General features: G+C 40.2%; 1 protein-coding gene across 2 annotated transcripts in view; it reads left to right on the top strand.

Moving 5' to 3' along the window:
- UVRAG (UV radiation resistance associated) overlaps nucleotides 1-21,108 on the top strand; it is a gene marked incomplete at its 5' end in the record, with an annotated part of 104,154 nt that overhangs the window by 66,311 nt on the left and 16,735 nt on the right. For both annotated transcript variants that reach the window (XM_082009508.1, XM_082009507.1), the window contains one exon: nucleotides 6,141-6,219. In XM_082009508.1, coding sequence (XP_081865634.1) covers nucleotides 6,141-6,219 — 79 coding nt within the window. The remainder of the gene's footprint in view (nucleotides 1-6,140; nucleotides 6,220-21,108) is intronic.

Here is a 21,108-nt window from a genome sequence, read left to right as displayed (position 1 = left end):
AGATGTAGACTTTCAGCCCTGTTTTTTATTTAAAAGGCTGACTTGGGGTTCCTTTTTGCCATCAGAGTTTCTGTGAACAAAGCACATAACCTTCACTTCACTTTTTCCTTTTCACAACTCTTTTGGGAGGATTTAATGAGGCCTAGTACTCTAGAAACTTTCGCATAGAGTCTACAGTGTAAAATAACACCAATGTTGACACTTTACTCAACCATTCCTTTTAGCTGGGTTTTCTTCCTTTTCCACCCCTGTTTGCCTGGGCAGTTTACAAGGAAGTTAGAGATTCTTCCTCTTAGGCTTGCACGAATCTGTATTCTGATAATTGAATGCATATTTTGACTTGTCGGTCTCATTTGAGTTTCCTACCAGTAGATATATCTGGTTATGTAGGTGAGCAGTATTCTAAGTCCTGACCTGCTCATTCTTGTTGCTTACTCATTGCCTATCAGCAAAACCTCCTGATGTGTAAATAGATTGAAAATCAGTTGCCGTATGTACTTCAAAAACCAAGCAGTTCTTTCTTCTTAGAACTGCTCAGTGGTTAGTGGCATCCAGTTGTGTTAAACACAATATTTCAGTGCTAAGAATAGTATCTGATTTGAATATTGGGTGCCTTTGGAAGAGGAGAGTTTCTTGACTAGCTGTTAATAATGTGCTCCCTTCTGACTTCCATGAATTTTTCTTGGACTAGGTTTAAGCTGAAGAGTTCTTTGTCCAGCAGCTGACTTCTTAGGAAGCGTGGCAGTATAGTAGGGGATAGGTTGAAATGAAGCATTTCATGTTGATTTGTTGGAATTAAGATTGCAAGTAGAGAGGAGATGCTTATTCCTGTGAACCCTCCAAGCAGGAAATACGGGAGAGAGGCAAGGTAGAGGCAGATCAGTTGCCATGTCTGTTCTGAGTTCTGCTAAAATGAAATTATCTAGAGATGATTAACAGTGCCTTGTAACTGTTTCTATGATTTTTTTTTTTTTTTTTTGTTAGTCACCCATGAGAAATGGCAATCAAAACCTCTTCTTGTGAGACTGGGAAAACTTGGGTCTTGAATGTATTCGTATTAGTAGAAGCTTCGTGTGTGTTTTCTGGCTGTAAGCATGATATTGTTCTAGTTTACCATGAAAGAAACTGTTCTGTCATTGTGGTATCACAAGTAGAAGAATACAACTTTTGTCCAAAGCAACATGCCACGAAAGAGGAGGTAAGCTGTGCGTCTAACAGTGTAATGCATGTATGTGTCTTGCAATTTATTATGGATTTGCCTCTGTTCCTGCACTGTGGTACAGCTGGGTAACACTGGTCATCTGACTTGTATCCCAGTGAGTCCTATGAAACAGAACACATCACTCAGATTAATAAAAACTTTGCATTTGTCACAGTCCTTCAGAATTAAATAAGCAAAACATAAAACTTCCAAAACAAACGTAAGCTTTTAAGATCGAGAATCCTCTCTAAGTTATCTTAGATCTTAAAGGCACATATTGACCATCTGGTTAAAATCAGTTTTGTATACAGTTTGGATCACTCTTATACAGAGTTCTCCACCTTCTGAATTCAGAGTGGGACTCTAATCTCAGCATCTTTGGCACAATTGTCACAGATTCTAAAGCTGCCTTTCCATGTGCCTTCTATCTTATTATTCTCTTTATCACTTCAAGTCCTTGTGCTTTTCCCCAGCACAGGCTCTTATCATTGCTGACATGTCAGATGTCTTAAGTGAAGCAAGAATAGCCTTGAGTATAGCAGAAGCACAGGGTGCAGCAACAACTCCAAATGGAGGTAACCTGTTATAAGTTACTAAAAGTTGTGTTTTCTTCTTGAATCAAGTTAATGTTCTCTGAACAAAAATCTTCTTTGAGTCACTGTTAAAATCATTGCTGCTGCGTGCCAGCTGAGATGTGCTTTTTAGATACAGGAACAGGATATCTATTGTAAACTCAGGGTGTATCACAGAATCATTAAGGTTGGAAAAGACCTTTAAGATCATCAAGTCCAACCATGAACCCAACACCACCATACCTGCTATACCATGTCCCGAAGCGCCACATCTTGGAATTAGTAGTGTTCAAAAAACATGTGGATGTGGCGCTTCAGGACATGGTTTAGGGAACATGGTGGCGCTGGATTAATGGTTGGACTTGATGATCTTGAAGGTCTTTTCCAACCTTAGTGATTCTGTGATCTATATGTTTTTTGAACACTTGCGGTGATGATGACTCCACCACCTCCCTGGGCAGCCTGTTCCAATGCTTTACCACTCTCTCCGTAAAGAAATTTTTCCTAATATCCAACCTAAACCTCCCCTGGTGCAACTTGAGGCCATTTCCTCTCCTCCTATCGCTTGTTACTTGGGAGAAGAGACCAACACCCACCTCACCACAACCCCCTTTCAGGGAGTTGTAGAGAGCGATGAGGGCTCCCCTCAGCCCCCTCTTCTCCAGACTGAACACCCTCATCAGACTTGTGCTCCAGACCCCTCACCAGCTCTGTTGCCATTCTCTGGGCACGCTCCAGCACCTCAACGTCCTTCTTGTCGTGAGGGGCCCAACACTGAACACAGGGTTCGAGGTGCGGCCTCACCAGGGCCGAGTACAGGGGCACCATCCCTGCCCTGCTCCTGCTGGCCACACTGTTGCTGATACAGGCCAGGATGCTGTTGGCCTTCTTGGCCACCTGGGCACACTGCTGGCTCATGTTCAGCCGGCTGTCAACTAGCACCCCCAGGTCCCTTTCCGCTGGGCAGCTCTCCAGCCACTCCTGCCCAAGCCTGTAGCGTTGCATGGGGTTGTTGTGGCCCAAGTGCAGGACCTGGCACTTGGCCTTATTAAACCTCATACAGTTGACCTCTGCCCATCGATCCAGCCTGTCCAGATCCCTCTGCAGAGCCCTCCTACCCTCCAGCAGATCAACACTCCCACCCAACTTGGTGTCATCTGCAAACTTACTGAGGGAGCACTCGATCCCCTCATCCAGATCATCGATAAAGATATTGAATAAGACCGGCCCCAGAACCGAGCCCTGGGGAACACCGCTTGTGACCAGCCACCAGCCGGATTTAACACCGTTCACCACAACTCTCTGGGCTCAGCCATCCAGCCAGTTCTTTACCCAGCGAAGAGTAAACCTGTCTAAGCCACGAGCCGCCAGTTTTTCCAGGAGAATGCTGTGGGAGACGCTGTCAAAGGCTTTACTAAAGTCCAGGTAGACAACATCCACAGCCTTTCCCTCATCCACGAGGTGGGTCACCTGGTCATAGAAGGAGATCAGGTTGGTCAGGCAGGACCTGCCTTTCATGAACCCATGCTGGCTGGGCCTGATGCTTTAGGGATGTGTTTTAAGAAGTCTACATGCTATTGTAAAGTAATATTCCATAGTCATAAGATAGCAACATAAGTTTACAAGGGCACACTTTGAACCTCAAAGAGCAGAAGCTCTTCTGTTCGTAATTACTGCCTGCTAGCATGGTAGGTATATGTTTTCCTTACAGTAAGTGTACTGCTCTGAGGACCAGAGCTCAACTTCTGAGTGTACTCAGAACAAGTTTCCTACCACTTGGTAACTTCTCTTAGATGATCTCTTCTGGTGATTACGCAGTAGACATCTGTGGCTTGTTTTTATTTCTTTCGAGTAAGCACATCACACTTGTTCCTTTGAATGTGTCATTTTAGAGTAAGTATCTGTGTTCTGCTTTAAAGAAGGTTAATGATTACCACTCCCCCCCCCCCCCCCCCCAACATATCAGCAAGAATGGAAACAAGGAAGGTACATGTTGGGGTAGAATGGGGAGACAGATGCCATTTTGCATTTTAGTGACTGCTTCATGATTACATTTGAAAACTACTATTTTAGTATTTTTATAATTTTTGAGCAAGTATAACTGAAACCTTACCCGGCAGACTGACTTTGTACAGCATGTCAAAGTGAGAGATTTAGCTTATAGCCATGCTTTTCTAAGAAGCAGGCAAAAAGAATTTCACATAGGGAACCTGCACTTAAAGTTGCATTCAATTATACTCAATGAAGCACTGTATAAAATGTCGTGGTTCCTCTCTCTTAAGTTTATTGCTTGTGACCAGGCCTAATGGGCAAGCAAGATAACACACAAAGAACAGACATCAAAGTTGATAATACTTTCTTTGAGTCATAAGTGTGCATACACAAAGACATCCACTGACATTTTTCAAGACTTTCATGTAAATTACTACGTTATGAAAGCTGACATGAGGCTGTATGTAGTTTAGAGTATTTCAAGATTAATTAGTGGAACTTAGAGGACAGAAATGTGAATATAAGCAAAGAAGCAGGACCAACGTGATAAACAGAAAAGCTTAATCTTTACCACATAAAAGAAGTTTGTGTCGGAGGTGGTAGCGAGTGCCGTAAAACAGTTTTTATCCTCCTTTCTGTACTGCATGTATTGAAGAGCTCTGTATCTAATAATAGAATACATGGTTCCCATTACTAGTGACTTAATGAAATACTATCTTCTAGTGAAACATGGCTTGTGTTCCTAATGGTGCTTTTATTGTCAAGCTTGAGTGAGTTTTAGCCTGTTAATTGTAAAGGTATCCTTTAAATCTAAATCCTGCTCTACTTGGGTAGTGTAGTTGTAGACATTGAAATTAATTCCTTTTTGATTTGTATTTTACACTTAGGATAATGCGTCGTGGAATTTTTGTAGCATGTGTTCATTTTGAAAGGTTTTATTTTCTTGCATGGGGAACTAGTTGGATTTATAGATCTATTAAGCAAGGTGAGCTAGATATATACTATTCATGGCAATTTTTATATTCCTCAACTTGAAGTGACCTAGTGGGTTTAAAAGTAGCATAAAACTTGAAGCTGATGTCTTAATATTTTATCTGCTATGATCATGACCTGTTAACCTTTACCTTTAATGGTGCTATATAATTCTCCTTAAAAGTTGCAAATATACTCTACTGTGGGGCTGATTGATGATAAAATACGCTTTGCGTAATCACCTCTCTAGAATGTGTGTTGTTTCTAGTAGATATTGATCTCCTATATTTATTATCATATATTTGAGAGAGACTTTGGTTTCTGATGTAATGTGGGTTTTGTGTAGATAATACACTCAACATCTTGATTAGGAGCTACAGAACATTCGGTTCTTTAAAAGGCAAAAGCTCGTTTCATGGCGTAGTTCCCATAAACATAAGTTTTAGATTGTACTACAATTACTGTATTGACCATGATGACCTTGTAACCTCTGGTGGTAAGGAAGAGTGAAAAGAAAATCCGAAGAAGTGCAATATTAAAACTGTTCATGAGAACCTTTTCACTTAAGCAAAGATTCCTAGAATGTATGCATAAAATTACGTTCTTTAACACAGACTGTCAAACAGCTTCAATACTTTAGGGATTAAAGCTTTGGTTCTCTGATCTCACAGAGCAGTGAAGACAGAAATAAGCTGTGCTACTTTCTTATAAGCTATTTGCTACATTTAGGTATTTAAAATTGTGGAAAATGCTTTTCTGTATTAAAGGAGAGAAATAAATTTTAGGAAAATAATATTTGCAAGGGCTGTAGTGATCATGACGCTGTAACTGGAGCCTTTGGTGCGTGTGTGAAGCTTGTTGAAAAGACAGAAATCACTTATATTCTCTGAGCATTGTGCTGGTGTGATGGTAAATGAGTCAGCAAAAGTCTTCTGTGTGTGAAGAGATTTGTCCTCTCAATCACAAAACAACTATCAAAATAGAACTTTTCTTAAAAGACTGTTTATAATGACCTAATGAAATGCAACTGGTTGAATACAAAGGAATAACATAGGATCTGGTATTATGCTGCATGCTTCTTAAACTGTGCTTCATTTAGTGAGAAGAATGCCACAGCACTGGGAGAGTCATAAAGCAACTTCTAGAAACCTAAAATACTTTAGAAAATGTAATTCATTAGCTGAATTTTGACATCAGTTTTTTAAAGGCTGATTGACTGGAGTTGCAGAGGGTTCCTAAGTACATCCTGTAGAGGGAGTTCCTGGGAGAAGTCAGCAAGGGAGGCTTTTTAAACCTTTACCTTCTCACTCAGAAAAGGAATCTGTGGCTTTTTAAAGTTTACTTAAGCATCTGAATAATTTCACCTTAAATGCTTTGTTCTTTTTTTTTTTCTTTCCCATCAGATTTCCTTTATATCCAAAAGGAGGGGAGAAGCTTCAGTTTGAATATGGAGTATATCTTCTCAACAAAAATATAGCACAGGTTGGTACACTGAGATTTTTTTTTTTCTTATTAATATCTATGATGTGCTTAGTGTCAGTATGGCACGAACGTGCATCTACTGTCTTGTGATGCTACTCTGTATGGCGAGCATCTGTGAACTAGTGGAGGTGTTCTTTAAATCATTGTCTTATCTTACTGCTTTGCACTCGAGGCTTTCTCTTGTGGTGCTTTGGAAAAGGGCTTGCTAGCTAATAATGAAGCTTTTCCTTTTCAAATAAATACTATGAGTCTTTACACACTGTTTTGAAAACTGTAGATGTTTTCTGGCATTTTTTATTCTGTCATACTTGAAGATATGTCTGTGTCATTGTCATTGCTGCTTTAATTTTGCTGTATTATTACTTTAACTAGTATTCTACTCTTATAAGGAAACACAACAAGCTTAAAAATCTTAAGTCTTGCCAATGCATGACTTTAGACTTTTTTTTTTTTAAATATAATCATCTTTACTTCCTTGCTCTTAATGTATTTAAAGAACATCCTTTACTTTGGCAAACGCATGAGAGTTTACAAGTTTACAAATTTGTATTTGAGATGATACTAATAACCGCTGCAAACTCATTTGATATGGAATTCAGAAAATGTGCAAAAAGCTGGTCTGAAAGGGACCAGAGGCGGCCGTTTAGATTGTTGCCTAGTCCTAGGGTGGGGTCAGCTGCTCTTATGTCATCCCCGGTGGATGATTTTATAACTTTCCCTGAAGGAAAGCCTGTGATCTAAGTAGTCTTTTCCAGTGATTGGCTGTCCTGGCTATTAAAGTCTTTTCCGATATCTAATCTAATTCTGTCCTGCTTCTGTTTAGCCACATAATCACTTATTATTATAATCTGTTCATTTAATTCTCTTCCTTGTTGCAAACTTTTATGCATTAAAAGACAACTTCTCCTTTATGAAGTGTCCTCTCATGGGTCATGTCTCTTAATTTCTGAGCATTCTTCTTGTCTTCTATTCTCCAGCTGAATCCACATCTTTCTTGAAGTGCAGTGCCCAAAGGTGTGCAACTGTTGCCTTCAAAACATTGAGTAGGATGGGAGAAATGCTTCATAGGTCTCTTCATGTTTTTTTTCATTTCATTATGTTCTGATAGATTTGTACTCTTAACAGCCTAAAATGGTGAATTTTGTGATTCAGTGCAACCAGCAACCCCAATTGTCTTCTGCACAGCAACAACATAGTCTGTTCTGAATTTGTGCAGGTGACTCAATGAATGTTTTACATGCTGTACCTTGAATGTACTTTAGATGCCCCTTTTTCTTGTGTCTCTGATTTGGTGACATAACTCTAGAAGATGGGGAAAGGTAGGTTGAGAACTCATTCTCAGCTTGGAGCTATCTGCATGGGAGCCTATTCTTTATCCAGGTCACCTAATTAAAATATTGATTAGAACTGGGATAAAGCCTAGACCCAGGTGGAGCCCCGCTTCACTAGCACTTCCATTTACAGCCATGAACCATTGTTTAACTACACCCAAAGAGTACTTGCTCTGTATTCATTCGTACTTCATCGATATCCCATTTCCTCAGCATGCTTGTGAGCATATTACACCATAAAGTGCCAAGAGATTTATTTAAATTCCAACAGAAATATGACATTTCAGTTTCTAACCTTTTTTGTAAGGCTTGAAACTAGATAGGTCTGACAGTTTTATTCTTGGAAAAACCTGGTCTTTTTTACGCTTAGTTGCTGGTTGTTTGGTTTGTTTTTCTCTTTCCAGTTCCCTGTTCCACCAGTTTTTTCCCCATTCCCTACCCCAAATTGGAGTAAACCTTCTGGGTCTTCTTGTGTTGTTTGTTTTTTAAGCGTGAATTGCATTTACCGTTTTCCAGACTTTTGGTATCTTGCCCATGCTTAGTGTATTTTGGAAGATAACCTCCAATGGTTCTGAAATTACTTAAAGCTAAAATATCTTAAGATGAAGTTAATCAAGTCCTGCTAATCTTGGAAATTCACTTAACCAAGCTGTTAATATAGTTTAGGCTGTGACTCTTTGTTGCTGGTATTAATAATGGCAGCCAGCTGTTCACACTTGACTTTCATAGGGAAGACTAGTGAGAAAAAAGGATTAAATACTCTTTTCTTCAAATGGTTTGATAGCTTTCTCTCTCCATTACCATCAAATCAATGCTTTCCTTAATATCTACTTATGTAAATAAATTAGTTCATTCTGTAACCTGTGAGTCATGATGCTGCTTGCTTTGCTTTTCAGCTTTTCATGTTTTTGTTCCTATTCTGCAGTTTGCTGTTCAGTTATGTGATGCAAGTGCTTTGTGCTTCTCTCTTGGTTGAAATTATGAACTCTTCATTAAGCCCAAGTTGGTAGCCTTTCCGTTATTTTCTGTAGTCTGGGTTAGCTGGCACTTGTGCCTGTCCTATCTGTCTTTATAGTAACTGCCACCACTTGTTTTCCTGTTTTTCTCTTTGACTTGTCTCTGAAATGTTACCACTGTTAGATCTGCTGAAATCGCTCGTTCTGATTTTATACTTGTCTTATTTTTAAAAGACTATGAACAGTTGGTCACTCACCCATGTTGCTTTCCAAGTCCTTGCAGTTGGTTTCTGAAATCACTGGTATGTGTTCAAACTCATAAAAGTAAATGAAGACTTTAAGTACGTATTTGTATAAAAAAGTTTCCAAATTTACATGAGGTCACTGGTGCTCATACAAGGTAGAGTAGTCAGTGGCCAAACTTTGAAGTGGTTTGTGCAACACCAGTGGTTCACATGTTAATGCTTGAGATTGTATGCTGCTGAATATGAAAACATAATAAAAGTAAATCGGAATATTTGGGGGGATTGTACTACTTATTTAATCAGGAAGGTGTTACTGAAGTCCTTATAAACTGTTGTAGTCACCTTTGTTTTGATATCCTTGGTCAAATACTGCAGCTTTTTATAGTTCTGCCAAGGGGAAATTCCATTGTGAAAGCAGCGTGAAAGCACAACAGGTAGGTAACGTAGAAATACGTCGCAACACTGCTGTACTCGGGGACTGACTTGATGTAGAAACCTGAGATAGAATCTTTTGTGTGTTGCATTGGAGGCTGGAACTGTTGAATTTAAGTAGCTTTTAGAAGATCTTAAGGCTGCTTTGAGAGAAGCTCCCAGATATGCTTAGTTCATGTGGAGGTGTGAAAATAATTAAGTCTGCTTGGAGAGTGAGCAACTGCCTCCTATCTCTAGACCATCACGACCTGTGAGGGAATGCTTTTAAGGCCCAGAGGTGTTGGCCTTAATTGAAGGAACCAGTCCTGCAAATTATTCTGTCATGAATAAATGCGGATCAATGGCTTAATACCCTCTAGCTGCTGTGGGAAGATTGGAGGTGTCCAGGAGGAACAGTGCTGGCTCTACCGGAGTGTTAAGAGAAGAGCTTGGGTCTCCATCGCCTTACTTGAATCATTCATGCAAGTCTTGATCGGTGTGGGTGACAAACAAAGAGCCCAGAAAAACTTGTGTCAACCTAAAGAAATATTTGAAAGGATTTGTATAAGCTTCCCTTGTTTCACAGAATATTTTTTTTTTTTTCTTTTCACAATTACCTGGAGTTCTGGTGGCAAGGAGAAATGTGAATGGGGAAGAAGTGAGACTGGGTTGATACTAAGTAAAATTACTGAAATCCAAACTCTTCTAGAGATAAAGTGGTACTGTTTTGTTAAACAGCAGGATAATAACAATGAAAACCACATCTTGCACTCAGGAGAATTCATCTGGAATTAGAAGCAGCCCAGTGCTAGCTTGGTAGAGCATTTATTTGGAGAAACTTGCTTTGCTGTTACATTCCGAAGTCAAAACAATGTGTGTTAATTCCGAGAGTTCATAATAACTTCCATCTGTACGTGAGCACAAATTGTTTCAATCCCCATATTTTCAATTTGTAAAATTGAATCCCTCATGAAGTTCACAGAATAGCTTTTTATGTTGGATAATATTAGGTAAGACCATAAATTTCCAGTTAAGATTTTAGCTCTTTGACTCTAACGAACATACATTATTTTTTTTCAAAGGGAAATTAGTGACTTATGTCTTATAATAGCAACAAAAAAAGATCACTCGTTCCACAGCATTGTCAAAGGTGAAGCACAATACAGTTGCTAAAAATGGGAGTGAACTGCTCAGCTTTCAAAAGCACTAGGCACTGGGAGATCATTCAGTAGGTAGCTGGCCCCACCAACTCTGCAGCTGCTAAGTTATGGGTGTGTGTGGAGTATCTGAGGAAGACGAGGCTTTAGGAGGAAAATGAAATGAACTCTTGTATTGGTTTTCACAGTAGAGGAGTTGAGATTACACCGTGAAAACCTCCTGTTCTAATGGATGAATGTTAGGAACTCGCTGAAGTGTTGTGAGAGTTTTTGTGGGTGATAAGCAAACGTGCAGCACGGGTAAGCTAGCATCTCTCGGAGCATTCTCATTGCGCTGAACATAATGCACGTAGCACACAGCTCAGCTAGGGCATGGGCGTGGACCTTGCTAAACTGAGCTCTCACAAGTCCTTGAGCAGTGATTGTGGCATTCCAGGTTTTTTCCTCTTAGTTCTTTTAGATTTTTTCTTTTTAACCTTAGAGTGTGGAAGGGTGAGAGTGTGGTGGCTTCGAGTTTCAACTCTCAGGCCTGTAGAAAGAAAGAAACTGTATTGCTGCTTTACTGGCTGTTTTGCTATATCTTTCCTGCATTCCCAGAGCCATGATTGCTTGGGCCTGACTTCGATGTAGGTTCTTCATTACATATGAAGAGGTGATCTTATTAACCATGATTTTAGTGACCATCCTTCTTGAGGTGAGTCCTTAATGAGCACACATGCTGTCACTTCTGGAGAATATCTGGCCCCAAACTTGTATGCAAGGTGATATTACATGGTTTCTTTCCTGTATTGGTTATTATTTTTAACCCATGCATATGTGATGTGTAGCCATTGAAGAAAGCATGACTGTCTTGTTCTTGAAAATTCCAATTCCTTCAGGTATTCAAGAGGTTGTCTCTTGCATAATACTTGACAGTCACTATTCCTTGTACAGTAGCAAGATTGCTTGGAGGGGAAGTAATTCCTTTATAGCTATAGAGCTAGTTTCTTCTGGTCCCAGTCAGAAATGCAGTTATGGAAGCTATTTTCTTGTCCACAGGACAATCAACTTATTTGCAACTCTGAGTATCAAATGATGATTTGGTATTTCGGTCAGCCACCGAATAGGGTGGAAGTGAATTTGTCTCTTGATCTTCTGGATTCCGTATTCTGAGTCTCGGCCCAGTTTCCCTATAGAACCATAGGCCAGAACTACAATCAGTGCAAGACTCCTTCAGGTCTTGTTGCTGCTGTCACCTTGGTCACTACCTCCATCTGGCTTTGGTGGACATGGCCTCAGAAGTGGTGGTGTTCTGTCCTTGTCTAAGTTACTGACTGTTGAAAGGAGTCTTGCAAAACTGGGTATCAAATAATTTGGACTGTTCTACAACTCTTAGATTTCCTAGAGCCAAGCTAAGGAGTGAATGTGTCTAGTTTTACCCCAGTTCATCGCTGGTGATTGTCAGGGAGGCTCTGCTGTTGGTGGCAGTCAGAGCCTCCCTTACCAGACACCGCTTCCAGGTTTTGTGACATCTTTTTGATTTGTTACACTGCATGAGTTAAGGGGTTTTTTTGTGTTCATGCTGAATGCATGCTCACGATTGCCTTGCAAGGCAAGGCTTCTCTTCTGGTCCAGGCTTGATTTGTTTTGTCAGACAACTTTTGAGTGATGTTAGTGTGATACTCCTATTCACATTGGCATGATTTGCTCAGCCCTGGCCAAAGACTAGTTCTGCTTTCATCTGACAGTCATTAGCAACAGATGAACTTTGCCATTTGACACAAAAAAAAATCACTCAAACAATCTTTTGTCAGCTCCCCCAAGGATGTTTGTTTTCACATCAGTGCAATACAGATCCAAGCCAATAATTTGTGTCTAGCCCTCCTTTTGTGTGTCCAGGGTTGCTGTGTCCACATGGTGGCAGACGTTTACATGCTTTATGTAACCTGCTAGAGATGTTGATCAGCCAATACTGCTCTCGCGGGAATAGTAATTTTTGTTTCAGTTGTTTGTCTATTGCACGAGGTAAGTAACATTCACAGAAGTGTAGAAGAAAAGCAAAATACTTCTTGACGTATTTTAGTTGCAGTCAAACAGATATCTTCCTAATAGCTACATGGAATAAAAGTTGAATGCTTATGTACTAGTGCCATATGTAAGAAACTGAACTGAAATTCAGCTCTTAAACGCGAAATGAGGCAAGATGTCCAGTTCCTGGCTCTATTAGACTATCTAACATGTGAGAAAATCAACTTTATAATAGAAACTATTAAACTGTTCCATGGGAAGCTGAACGGCAGAAATGTTAGGAACTAGAAATTTGTTTTGGCAATAAACACTACCGCGCAGAAGTGTCTTTAAGAGTTCTGTGGGTATCGGTGTGGATGCAGTGGTTATGACCCTTTGAGTGTAGGATACTGTGACTTGCACACTACATCTTTTATGAGGCCCCTAAACTAAGATCATAAAATGTACAGTTCAGAAAGAATGTACTGTCTGAATCTGTGGCCAATTTAACTGCATAGGGAAAAGTGTTCTTGAAAGAGCACAGGTTGAAGCCAGAGCAGAGTCCTCATCTTGTAAAGTGCCAAGCGTTCATTTTAATGTTAAGAGGAAGGGACTGCACCTGAAAAACCACAAACTACCTTCTCCAGCTGCACAGAGCCAAAAGCTTTTAGGAGAGGTTTCATTCCTGAAAGTCTCCTAGGGTAGCAATGGGCTGATACCTAGCCAGATCATTTAGAATTGGGGAATTTACATATGTTTCTTGCAAATTTGTTGGAAGGCTTTCTTTTTTTCCTTTCCTATCGCCCATGCCAAGATAAAATAGGTTGAAATGAGACTGGATTAGCTGTAACAACAGTCACCCTTTCATTCAGATGAAAGCCTGCCCTATCCTTGCCCATAGGCAATCTGTACTGATCAGCAAAGGCCGATGGTAACTTGCGGAGGAGCCGATCTTGGTTCTTCAACCTGTACTGATCGCCACACCTGCAGCCCGAGCCCCGGCAGTGCTGGAGGCTGTGCTTCTTGCTCTGGTTGTAGAGAGTACGGAGTAGATGAGGTGGGGTGAGTGTGGTTGGGTGGAAAAGGAGAGGTGGCACTACAGGCTGTGCCTAGAGTCACTTCTCCAAAATAATTTTGGGGACCAGCCCCCCGCAAGCATGCTCTGTGTGTTAGATCACTTGTGTACTATGTAGCTGTCATCGTCTCCGTGCGTTCGCTCTTCAGACTACTAAGTTTTATTTAAAAAAATGAGTATGTGTTTAAAATAGAACCAAAATTTAGTAATCAAAAGGAAAATGGATTCCTGATATAGTTAAGCTGACATAAACACATATGATTTGCCAAGTTAAACTGCTTTGTAGTATATATAAGCACTACATTTTGAAATTGAAAGAGATAGGAAAGTGGGGAGTCTGTTATCAAGCCATGGCACAATGTGTTAGTGTAGGAAAAAGATGTAGTGTATAATTTTTCCTAATGAGTTGGGTGTGTGCTCTGGAGACAAAGCTTCACTTTCAGATATGAAGTGTTAACACCTGTGGAATTCAGGGACCTCATTTGTGAGCCTGTCTCTTCTTCCAGGAGCCTTCTTACTTTCTGCCATGTTGCCATCTTAATGGGGAAAAAAAATCATGCTTAAAATACATACCGTTTCCTGAAAACTCACTTGCTTTAATGCATAAAAATTACACTTATCTGTCATTAGCAACCAAGTGAGTGACAAGCTGTAACTTTTTTTGTGACTTTTTGCTGAGATTCTGTTATTTTCCTTCTGCATCCACCCACATCCTTTGTTCTTCTGTCGTATAGTTTAATATGTATGTTTTGTGCTCCGTGAGGCAGGGTTTGTCTCGTACTTCTGTGCATAGGATTTGGCACACCAGGGCACAGATCCTGTGAAAGCCTTGGGTATGACAGCTGCTTAATCAACCATAAATGCCTTTCAGGCTTATTATATACTGTGGTTGAAGTTTAGAGCAAGTTGTTTTCCAACAAAGGGAATGAAGGTGTCTGATATATATTGGCTCGTATACTTCTTGATCAGTCCAGAACGCTTGGAAATGCAGAGCTTTAAAGTATTTTGTTTTTCAAGAGAATGGAAATACTAAAGGGGCTATTGTATCTTTCTTTGCTGGCTTTGTGTGTAATTCATGTGAATCTTCCTCCAGTTTCTCTGGTTCAATTTAGCAAATAGAAGTTGCTAGTTGTTTTCAAGAAGTCCATTGCTGAACAGACCTTGGTTTAATGCTTCCTGACCTCAGCTTTTAAGTTTGAAATATCTTCCAGCATATGAGAAAAGATTTCTAATATTGGTGTGTCTTAGTGCCATTTGGTGTTCACTGCATGACGGTGTTATCCTGGTAGGAAGCAAGTCATACACAGGTTAAACTATTGATTCTGTATTCCTCAAATGAGAGATTTTCCCATTTGATTCAAAAATCTAGTCTTTTTTAGATGTCAGTCTCCACTAAAAGTAGCATTTTGGGTACCTGGGAAGTAGTTCAGCTTAGGGAAAACATGCGGCTGGGAGCTGAGAATCCCAAGTTGTTCCTACATTTAGGCTCTGGGGCGTGGGCTGAATCACTTGCTCTTTGCGTAATGCTTTCTCAAAGAAAAAGCCTTTTCGCTTGAAGGAGCAGGTTTCACAAACCTGGATGAATGCTTTAGAAAAACTGCCAAAAGTTCAGTTCTACCCATTTTAAAACAAAGGCTTTCCCAGCATAGCAGGAAAAAACAAATAACTGAAAGACTTTGTGTTTGCAATACCTAATGGAGTACGATGTGCACGCTGAAACAAATCTGCAGGTTCCTTTCCTGCAGCATTTTAAGGTACCAAGGTAAAGCTAGACTGATACCAAATGGGAAAACTGCCTGGTGTTGGAGTGGATTTATCAAAATATGAAGGTAACAAATAAATGTAGGAGGACTGAGTAGCATCATATGCAAACTTCCAAAAACTTATTTGGAAACTTGACTATATTGCTCTGAACTGTCATCGAGCGATGAAACCTCATCACTAGCAGAGAGGAGTTTGCAGGCTTATGCAGACGGATGTGGATGATGGAATAACCCTGCGCAGCCTTTCAGCCTGGCTGATGTGTTTGGGCCCTGGGCTATATTCACTCTGATTTCCAGCCAGGACAAAGTGGGTGACTTCTCTGTACCTACCTGTACTCCTGAGAGTATTGCCCTTTTGGTGTATACAGGTAAAAAGCAAACTTCAGATGTTCTTGTGCAGTGCAAAATTATGCTTGGGGAGCTAAATGCATAAAGAAAATGACGTGTTTAAGATGTAGGTACAAAATGTTACTTGTCTTTCTCCTTCTGGCTTTTGCACATCTGACCTTTTGTTCTGTGCCTGATGTAATGATTTTTTAATACAAAAGTTCAGGATGAATGAGGTCATAGGAAGTAAGTGTGCCCATGTCTTATAATCCAATAAACATCACTTTGTGATACCGAGGCGTTTTAAGAAGTTCCGACCTGAACCTGGAAAGGTTATGCTGTATAGTTTCATCTCATCAAGCAGCAAGACTACAGCCGAACAGTAAACATGGTTTTAGTTATTGAGTGCTTCACTGGGGAAGGGGGGAAGCTTTTCTGAGGCCAGTAATTGCTCTATCTTCTAAATTGCTTTTTTAAAATGTTCTTTCTGTAAAATGGTCATGGTATACGAGAGGCACCTTTATGGGCAAGGGGGCCCATATATGTTGTTTTTATAGTGAGCCCGCTAACCACCAGATTTTACAGGAATAGTTTACTTGTGTAAGTGGCTGTTTCCCCCAGCTTGTCTTTGACGATGGTTTCCCATATCCTTACTGGGACACCAGACTCGAACCATGAAGGGTAATGTTTGAGACCTCTCTGGAGGGATATTGTGTTTACTCTCAGGAAGGGTTTCACGAATACAAGCGAGAGAGTCCTGGAGGAAACGTGGCTTTTGGCTCATCTGAATGTTTAGTTCTACAGTGTGTTCTGCATGTACTCAAACACGTACTCCTATTTCCCTATTTTCTTGTGGTCTATCTCCAATAAACACTACTGCTGTGAAACCAAAATCCAGTATTAGATATTGCCTATTATCACATTTCCGTTTTGAAAACGACTTCATAAATGCTTGGGAGAATATTACAAGTTGCTGAGCGTTAGCATCGAGGCTGCTGCTGTGTTTGAATAATGATCAGATTTTGTGTTTTGGTGGATGTGAGGGAAGAAGCAGCTTAATAGAATTCTAAGGCAAATTAAAGAAGGTAGAAGGGAATGAGATCTGTTACCAGATGAGAATGTAGTTTCCCTGCTCACTTCTGAATCACTCCTGTACTTACATTTCATGCATGAATTTCCCCTGCCTTTTAAATGGAAGTGAATTAAAATTCTTCAGGCCGAGCAGAGAGGAGGCTCTTCTTGGGCTAGGAAGAACCATTGGGTGAGAAAAAGTTACCATAAGCATTTGATGCAGTTTGTAAGAACTGAATCATTTAGAGCTCCATGCTAGCCTAACATGTGCGGGCATTTAGCCATAACATAGAGGTCAACATTTCCTAACTAATATTGACTTGGACCAGTGACTTCGATCTGCAACAGTGATATCTAACAGTTGAGATGCTGCAAAGTAAAAGAAGAGGAAAGTATCTTTTTTGATAGCAGCCTCTACCTTGTAAGGTAGAAAAATAGGGGGAAATCAGGCTGGTTTAGACTGAGCGTGTTTTAAAAATAACAGTGTGATTGTAAGCTGCCTTTGAAGGGACAGCATAAAATGGAGTGGTTATCTCCTGCTGGTGCTTTGATTGCTGTTTGTATCAGAGAGTCATAGAATCATAGATCATTTGTTTGCGTTATTTGTTATTGCTAAATCAAAACTGTGATGGGAGTCCTTTAAGATGGCTTTAATGAAGGGTTTTTTTTAAAGCATGCTGGGTCAGCTTGAAGAACTTTAAAGCGTGTGCCCAATGGATTAATGAAGGACGTGGGTCTTGAAGGATATTGATGTAACTTGTTTTTCTTGTTAGTTTAGTATGCTTAGAAGAATTGCAAAGTAAACATCTGCTTTTCAGGGTGGACCTCTGAACAGCATTGCAACCCACTTGAGAGAAGGAGGCAGGCGTTGGCATATATGCCGACATACAAGTCAGCATTTCCATAAAATAGCTGTGTGTTTCAGCACTTTCTCTTGTTTGGATGAGGATGTGTCACTACTGTGGCAGTCCTCTATTTGCTCCTTCTGGAAGCAAGACTGAGGACTTGAAGACTTCTTATAGTCACAGTGCTTGCTATGTTGCTTTTTTTCCTTTCCTACTTGCCCAAGAAGCTTTAAAAAAAAAAGCCACCCCCCCCAAAAAAAAAACTGGCTTTGGTTAGATTTACTTCCAAACTGTGATAGATGTATACTGACAGTCTTTTAAATACGAAAAATGAAAATGAGTTTTAAATGGGTTTTTTTGAGATATGCTATCTGAAGAGCTAGTTGATAACCACAATGAGTTTCACTAATGTTGCAGCTTAAGGGTTTTTCAGTAAACCCATGTAGCTGTTCAGAGCTAGAACTAGCTAGCTTTAATAAAACAAACGCAAGCAACATGTTAAGAGTGCAAATAATCTAGAATTGTATAATTTTCCCCAAAAGGTATAAACACACACGATTGTTTATATAGCAGCAGGCATTATTTCACTGATCCCCCAAGGTTGTTTATATAGCAACAGGCATTATAACAACACTTTCTGTTTTCATTATTGCAGTGCTTAGTCATCTGAATCCCAGCCAGTGCTCCTTCATACTCTGAAAAGTCATCCAGGATCTTGTAAAACAATTAACTATGTCATTTTATTAAAACTTGCATCTTAGATTTCTGTCCCAGCATTTGACAACCTCTGAAAACCTTATGTAAATGCTTGGCTTCTGACCAATACAGCAAACTTGATTGAAAGAACACTTTTTGCTTCTATTTTTGTTTGTGGGTTTTCACATTTGTGGAGCAGATGTCCTTTTAAATGCTTGATGCTATCAAGACAAACTCCTTATTGAACCAAAAATAATTCAAAATTGCTCTTGACTGCCTTAACAGTACATGAGCTTGTATGGTGTGGTAGTGGGTTGAGTCCACGTCTTTTATAGAGGCAGACGGTGCTACAACATCAAGGAGCAGCTGCCTGCTGTAGAGACTAAGGGAAGTGCAAAAATGATGGAGGTTTCTGTGTAGACTTGAGTATTATGCATAACATGTACTGAAGTGGCTGGTATTTTGAACTTTATTAGCATAGTCTGAGCTATAAGACTGCTTCCACATGTCCTAGAACAAGATAGATATGGCTGGGGAAAACACTATGGTAAATGATGAACAGATGAGTTCAGAACTGGAGTCATTCTGCATTCCCAAAAAAGGGTATTCCAGTCCAGGTACTTTGTGGTTTCTGGCTGGAAGTAAATGTGTATGCTTGTATACCATTAGTCATTAAATACTGTTGCAGGAATTAGTATAGGAAATGGGCTATTTTTCTTTGCATGTGAATGCGGGTTATCATTATTTTTCTTGAGAGGCAGCCCCTAAGTGGCAAAAGCCCTAATTTTGGTCTTGGGTACAATCTGATATTACCCAGAAATAAAAAGATAGCTAAATGGTTTCTTTTTAAGCCAACTTATTTGAAAAACTTGAATACATCTAGTACATCTTATCTTGGGGACTTTAAGAGTTAACTGAACCTTTCAGGTTTGTATTTTAATTAGTTAACAGATGAGGTAGCTGCATTTGTCGTGATTTGATGAATGAATGTTTGATTGTGGAGTTGTTACCTTTAGGAAGTTGGTAAGCTTTTATGTTGTCTGACGTGATTTTATTTAAGTGTAACAGTCTAGTTGACAAAATAAATTGCTTGGAAGACTCTTGGATGGCAGGAGTGGCTTAGAGATGCTCAGGGTGGAGGCGATTCACTGCTGAGGACAGACAACATTCTTCCAGTAGAAGTTCAAACCGTTCTGTAGAAGGAAATGCATGTAGAAGCTGGAGCAAATGAACAGTTTTTCATCCTCCTAAAGAGTCTAAAGCAATTACACCTGGCTCGTTACGAGTTAACTTTAGTTTGTCATGCCTCACTCATCTACAGCTCATAATGTGGTTGTGTTAGCTGGAAGAATTTTCTTAGTCTTTGACGAATAGTAAGTGTTTAAACATTTTATTAGAAAATGAATACACGTTTTAAGAATAAGTCTGCCTTTCACTCTGAAAACCATTGTTTTAAATGCAGCTTATTTCAACATTTATGGTTTTCTGTGATGTTGGAATAAATAGCAAGTATAATATAAAATACCCACTAGTATGATAGACTGGTCTTCTATAGAGGTAGAGTTGGGGTTAATTTAAATATAATCTCCTCTTTCTTCAGGTTCTTCTGTATAGATACTTCTTGAAATTGTCTTAGGACAAACAAAAAACTCAGGTTTTACAAAAGCGGTCTAGGCAGTCAGCAACTGACAGTTATAAATACTGCCTATCCTCTTTTCAAAGTCTTTTCGTAATGCTGAAATTCTTAAGTTTATCACACTGGCTTTGTGATGTCAGAGGTTTGGGGGTACAAGTTTTCTGAGAAAGTAACCAAACTGGATGAATCTAGAGTTATTTTCTAAAATGTTGTAGAAACATGAATATGTACTTTCTTAAAGTTACATCTGACTAGCTTCTACTTTACATCTCTAATTAAATAACTTTAAATGATGTCAGTTAATGTAGAAGCCAAAGGAACAAAGGACACGATCTGGACAGACTGGAGAGCTGGGTGGAGGGGAACCTCACGAAATTTAACAAGGACAAATTTAGAGTTCCACACCCGGGGAGGAACAACCCCATGCACCAGTAGAGGTTGGGGGTTGACCTGCTGGAAGGCAACTCCATGGAGAAGGACCTTGGAGTTCTGGTACACAATAAGTTATCCATGGGACAGCAATGTGTCCTGGTGGCCAAGAGGGCCAATGGTGTCCTGGGATGCATTAAGAAGAGTGTGACCAGCAGGTCAAGAGAGGTTATCCTCCCCCTCTACTCTGCGCTGGTAAGGCCTCATCCGGAGTATTGTGCCCAGTTCTGGGCTCCCCAGTTCAAGAGAGACAGGCAACTTTGAGAGAGAATCCAACGGAGGGCTACGAGGATGATTAAGGGTCTGGAACATCTCTCCTATGAGGAAAGGCTGAGAGACCTGGGGCTGTTTAGTCTGGAGAAGAGAAGGCTGAGAGGGGACCTTATCAATGTCTATCAATATCTGCAGTGTGGCTGTCGGGAGGATGGAGCCAGTCTCTCTTCAGTAGTGCCCAGTGACTGGATGAGGGGCCATGGGCACAAACTGCAGCACAGGAAGTTCCACCTCAACATGAGGAAAAACTTCTTTACTGTGAGGGTGACGGAGCCCTGGCACAGGCTGCCCAGAGAGGCTGTGGAGTCTCCTTCTCTGGAGACCTTCCAAACCCAAGTGGACGCGTTCCTGTGCAGCCTGCCCTGGGTGACCCTGCCTTGGCAGGGGGTTTGGACCAGATGATCTTCAGAGGTCCCTTCCAACCCCTACCATTCTGTGATTCTGTGACAGTAAAATGTTGAAACCTTCTCTCTTTGAGATGAGTAAAAGGAATTAATCTGTTGCAATTGAGATTTTTTTTTTCCCTTAAATATCAGTACCCTTAAGTTCTTCTGTCTTGAACTATTCATAAAATATGATGTATCTCATCTGCTACATCTCGATTCTGTGGAGTAAGCATTGCTAGTAACTGGTGTGAGAGCAGACTCTGACTCCTGTCTGAAGTGTCTGATATTTTAGCTTATTTGTT

The sequence above is a fragment of the Phaethon aethereus genome (genome assembly GCF_964289735.1).
Source record: "Phaethon aethereus genome assembly, chromosome: 1".
In the NCBI taxonomy this organism is placed as follows: Eukaryota; Metazoa; Chordata; class Aves; order Phaethontiformes; family Phaethontidae; genus Phaethon; species Phaethon aethereus.
The sequence above is the reverse complement of the archived record's forward strand: the minus strand, read 5'-3'. Positions and strand labels throughout refer to the sequence as shown.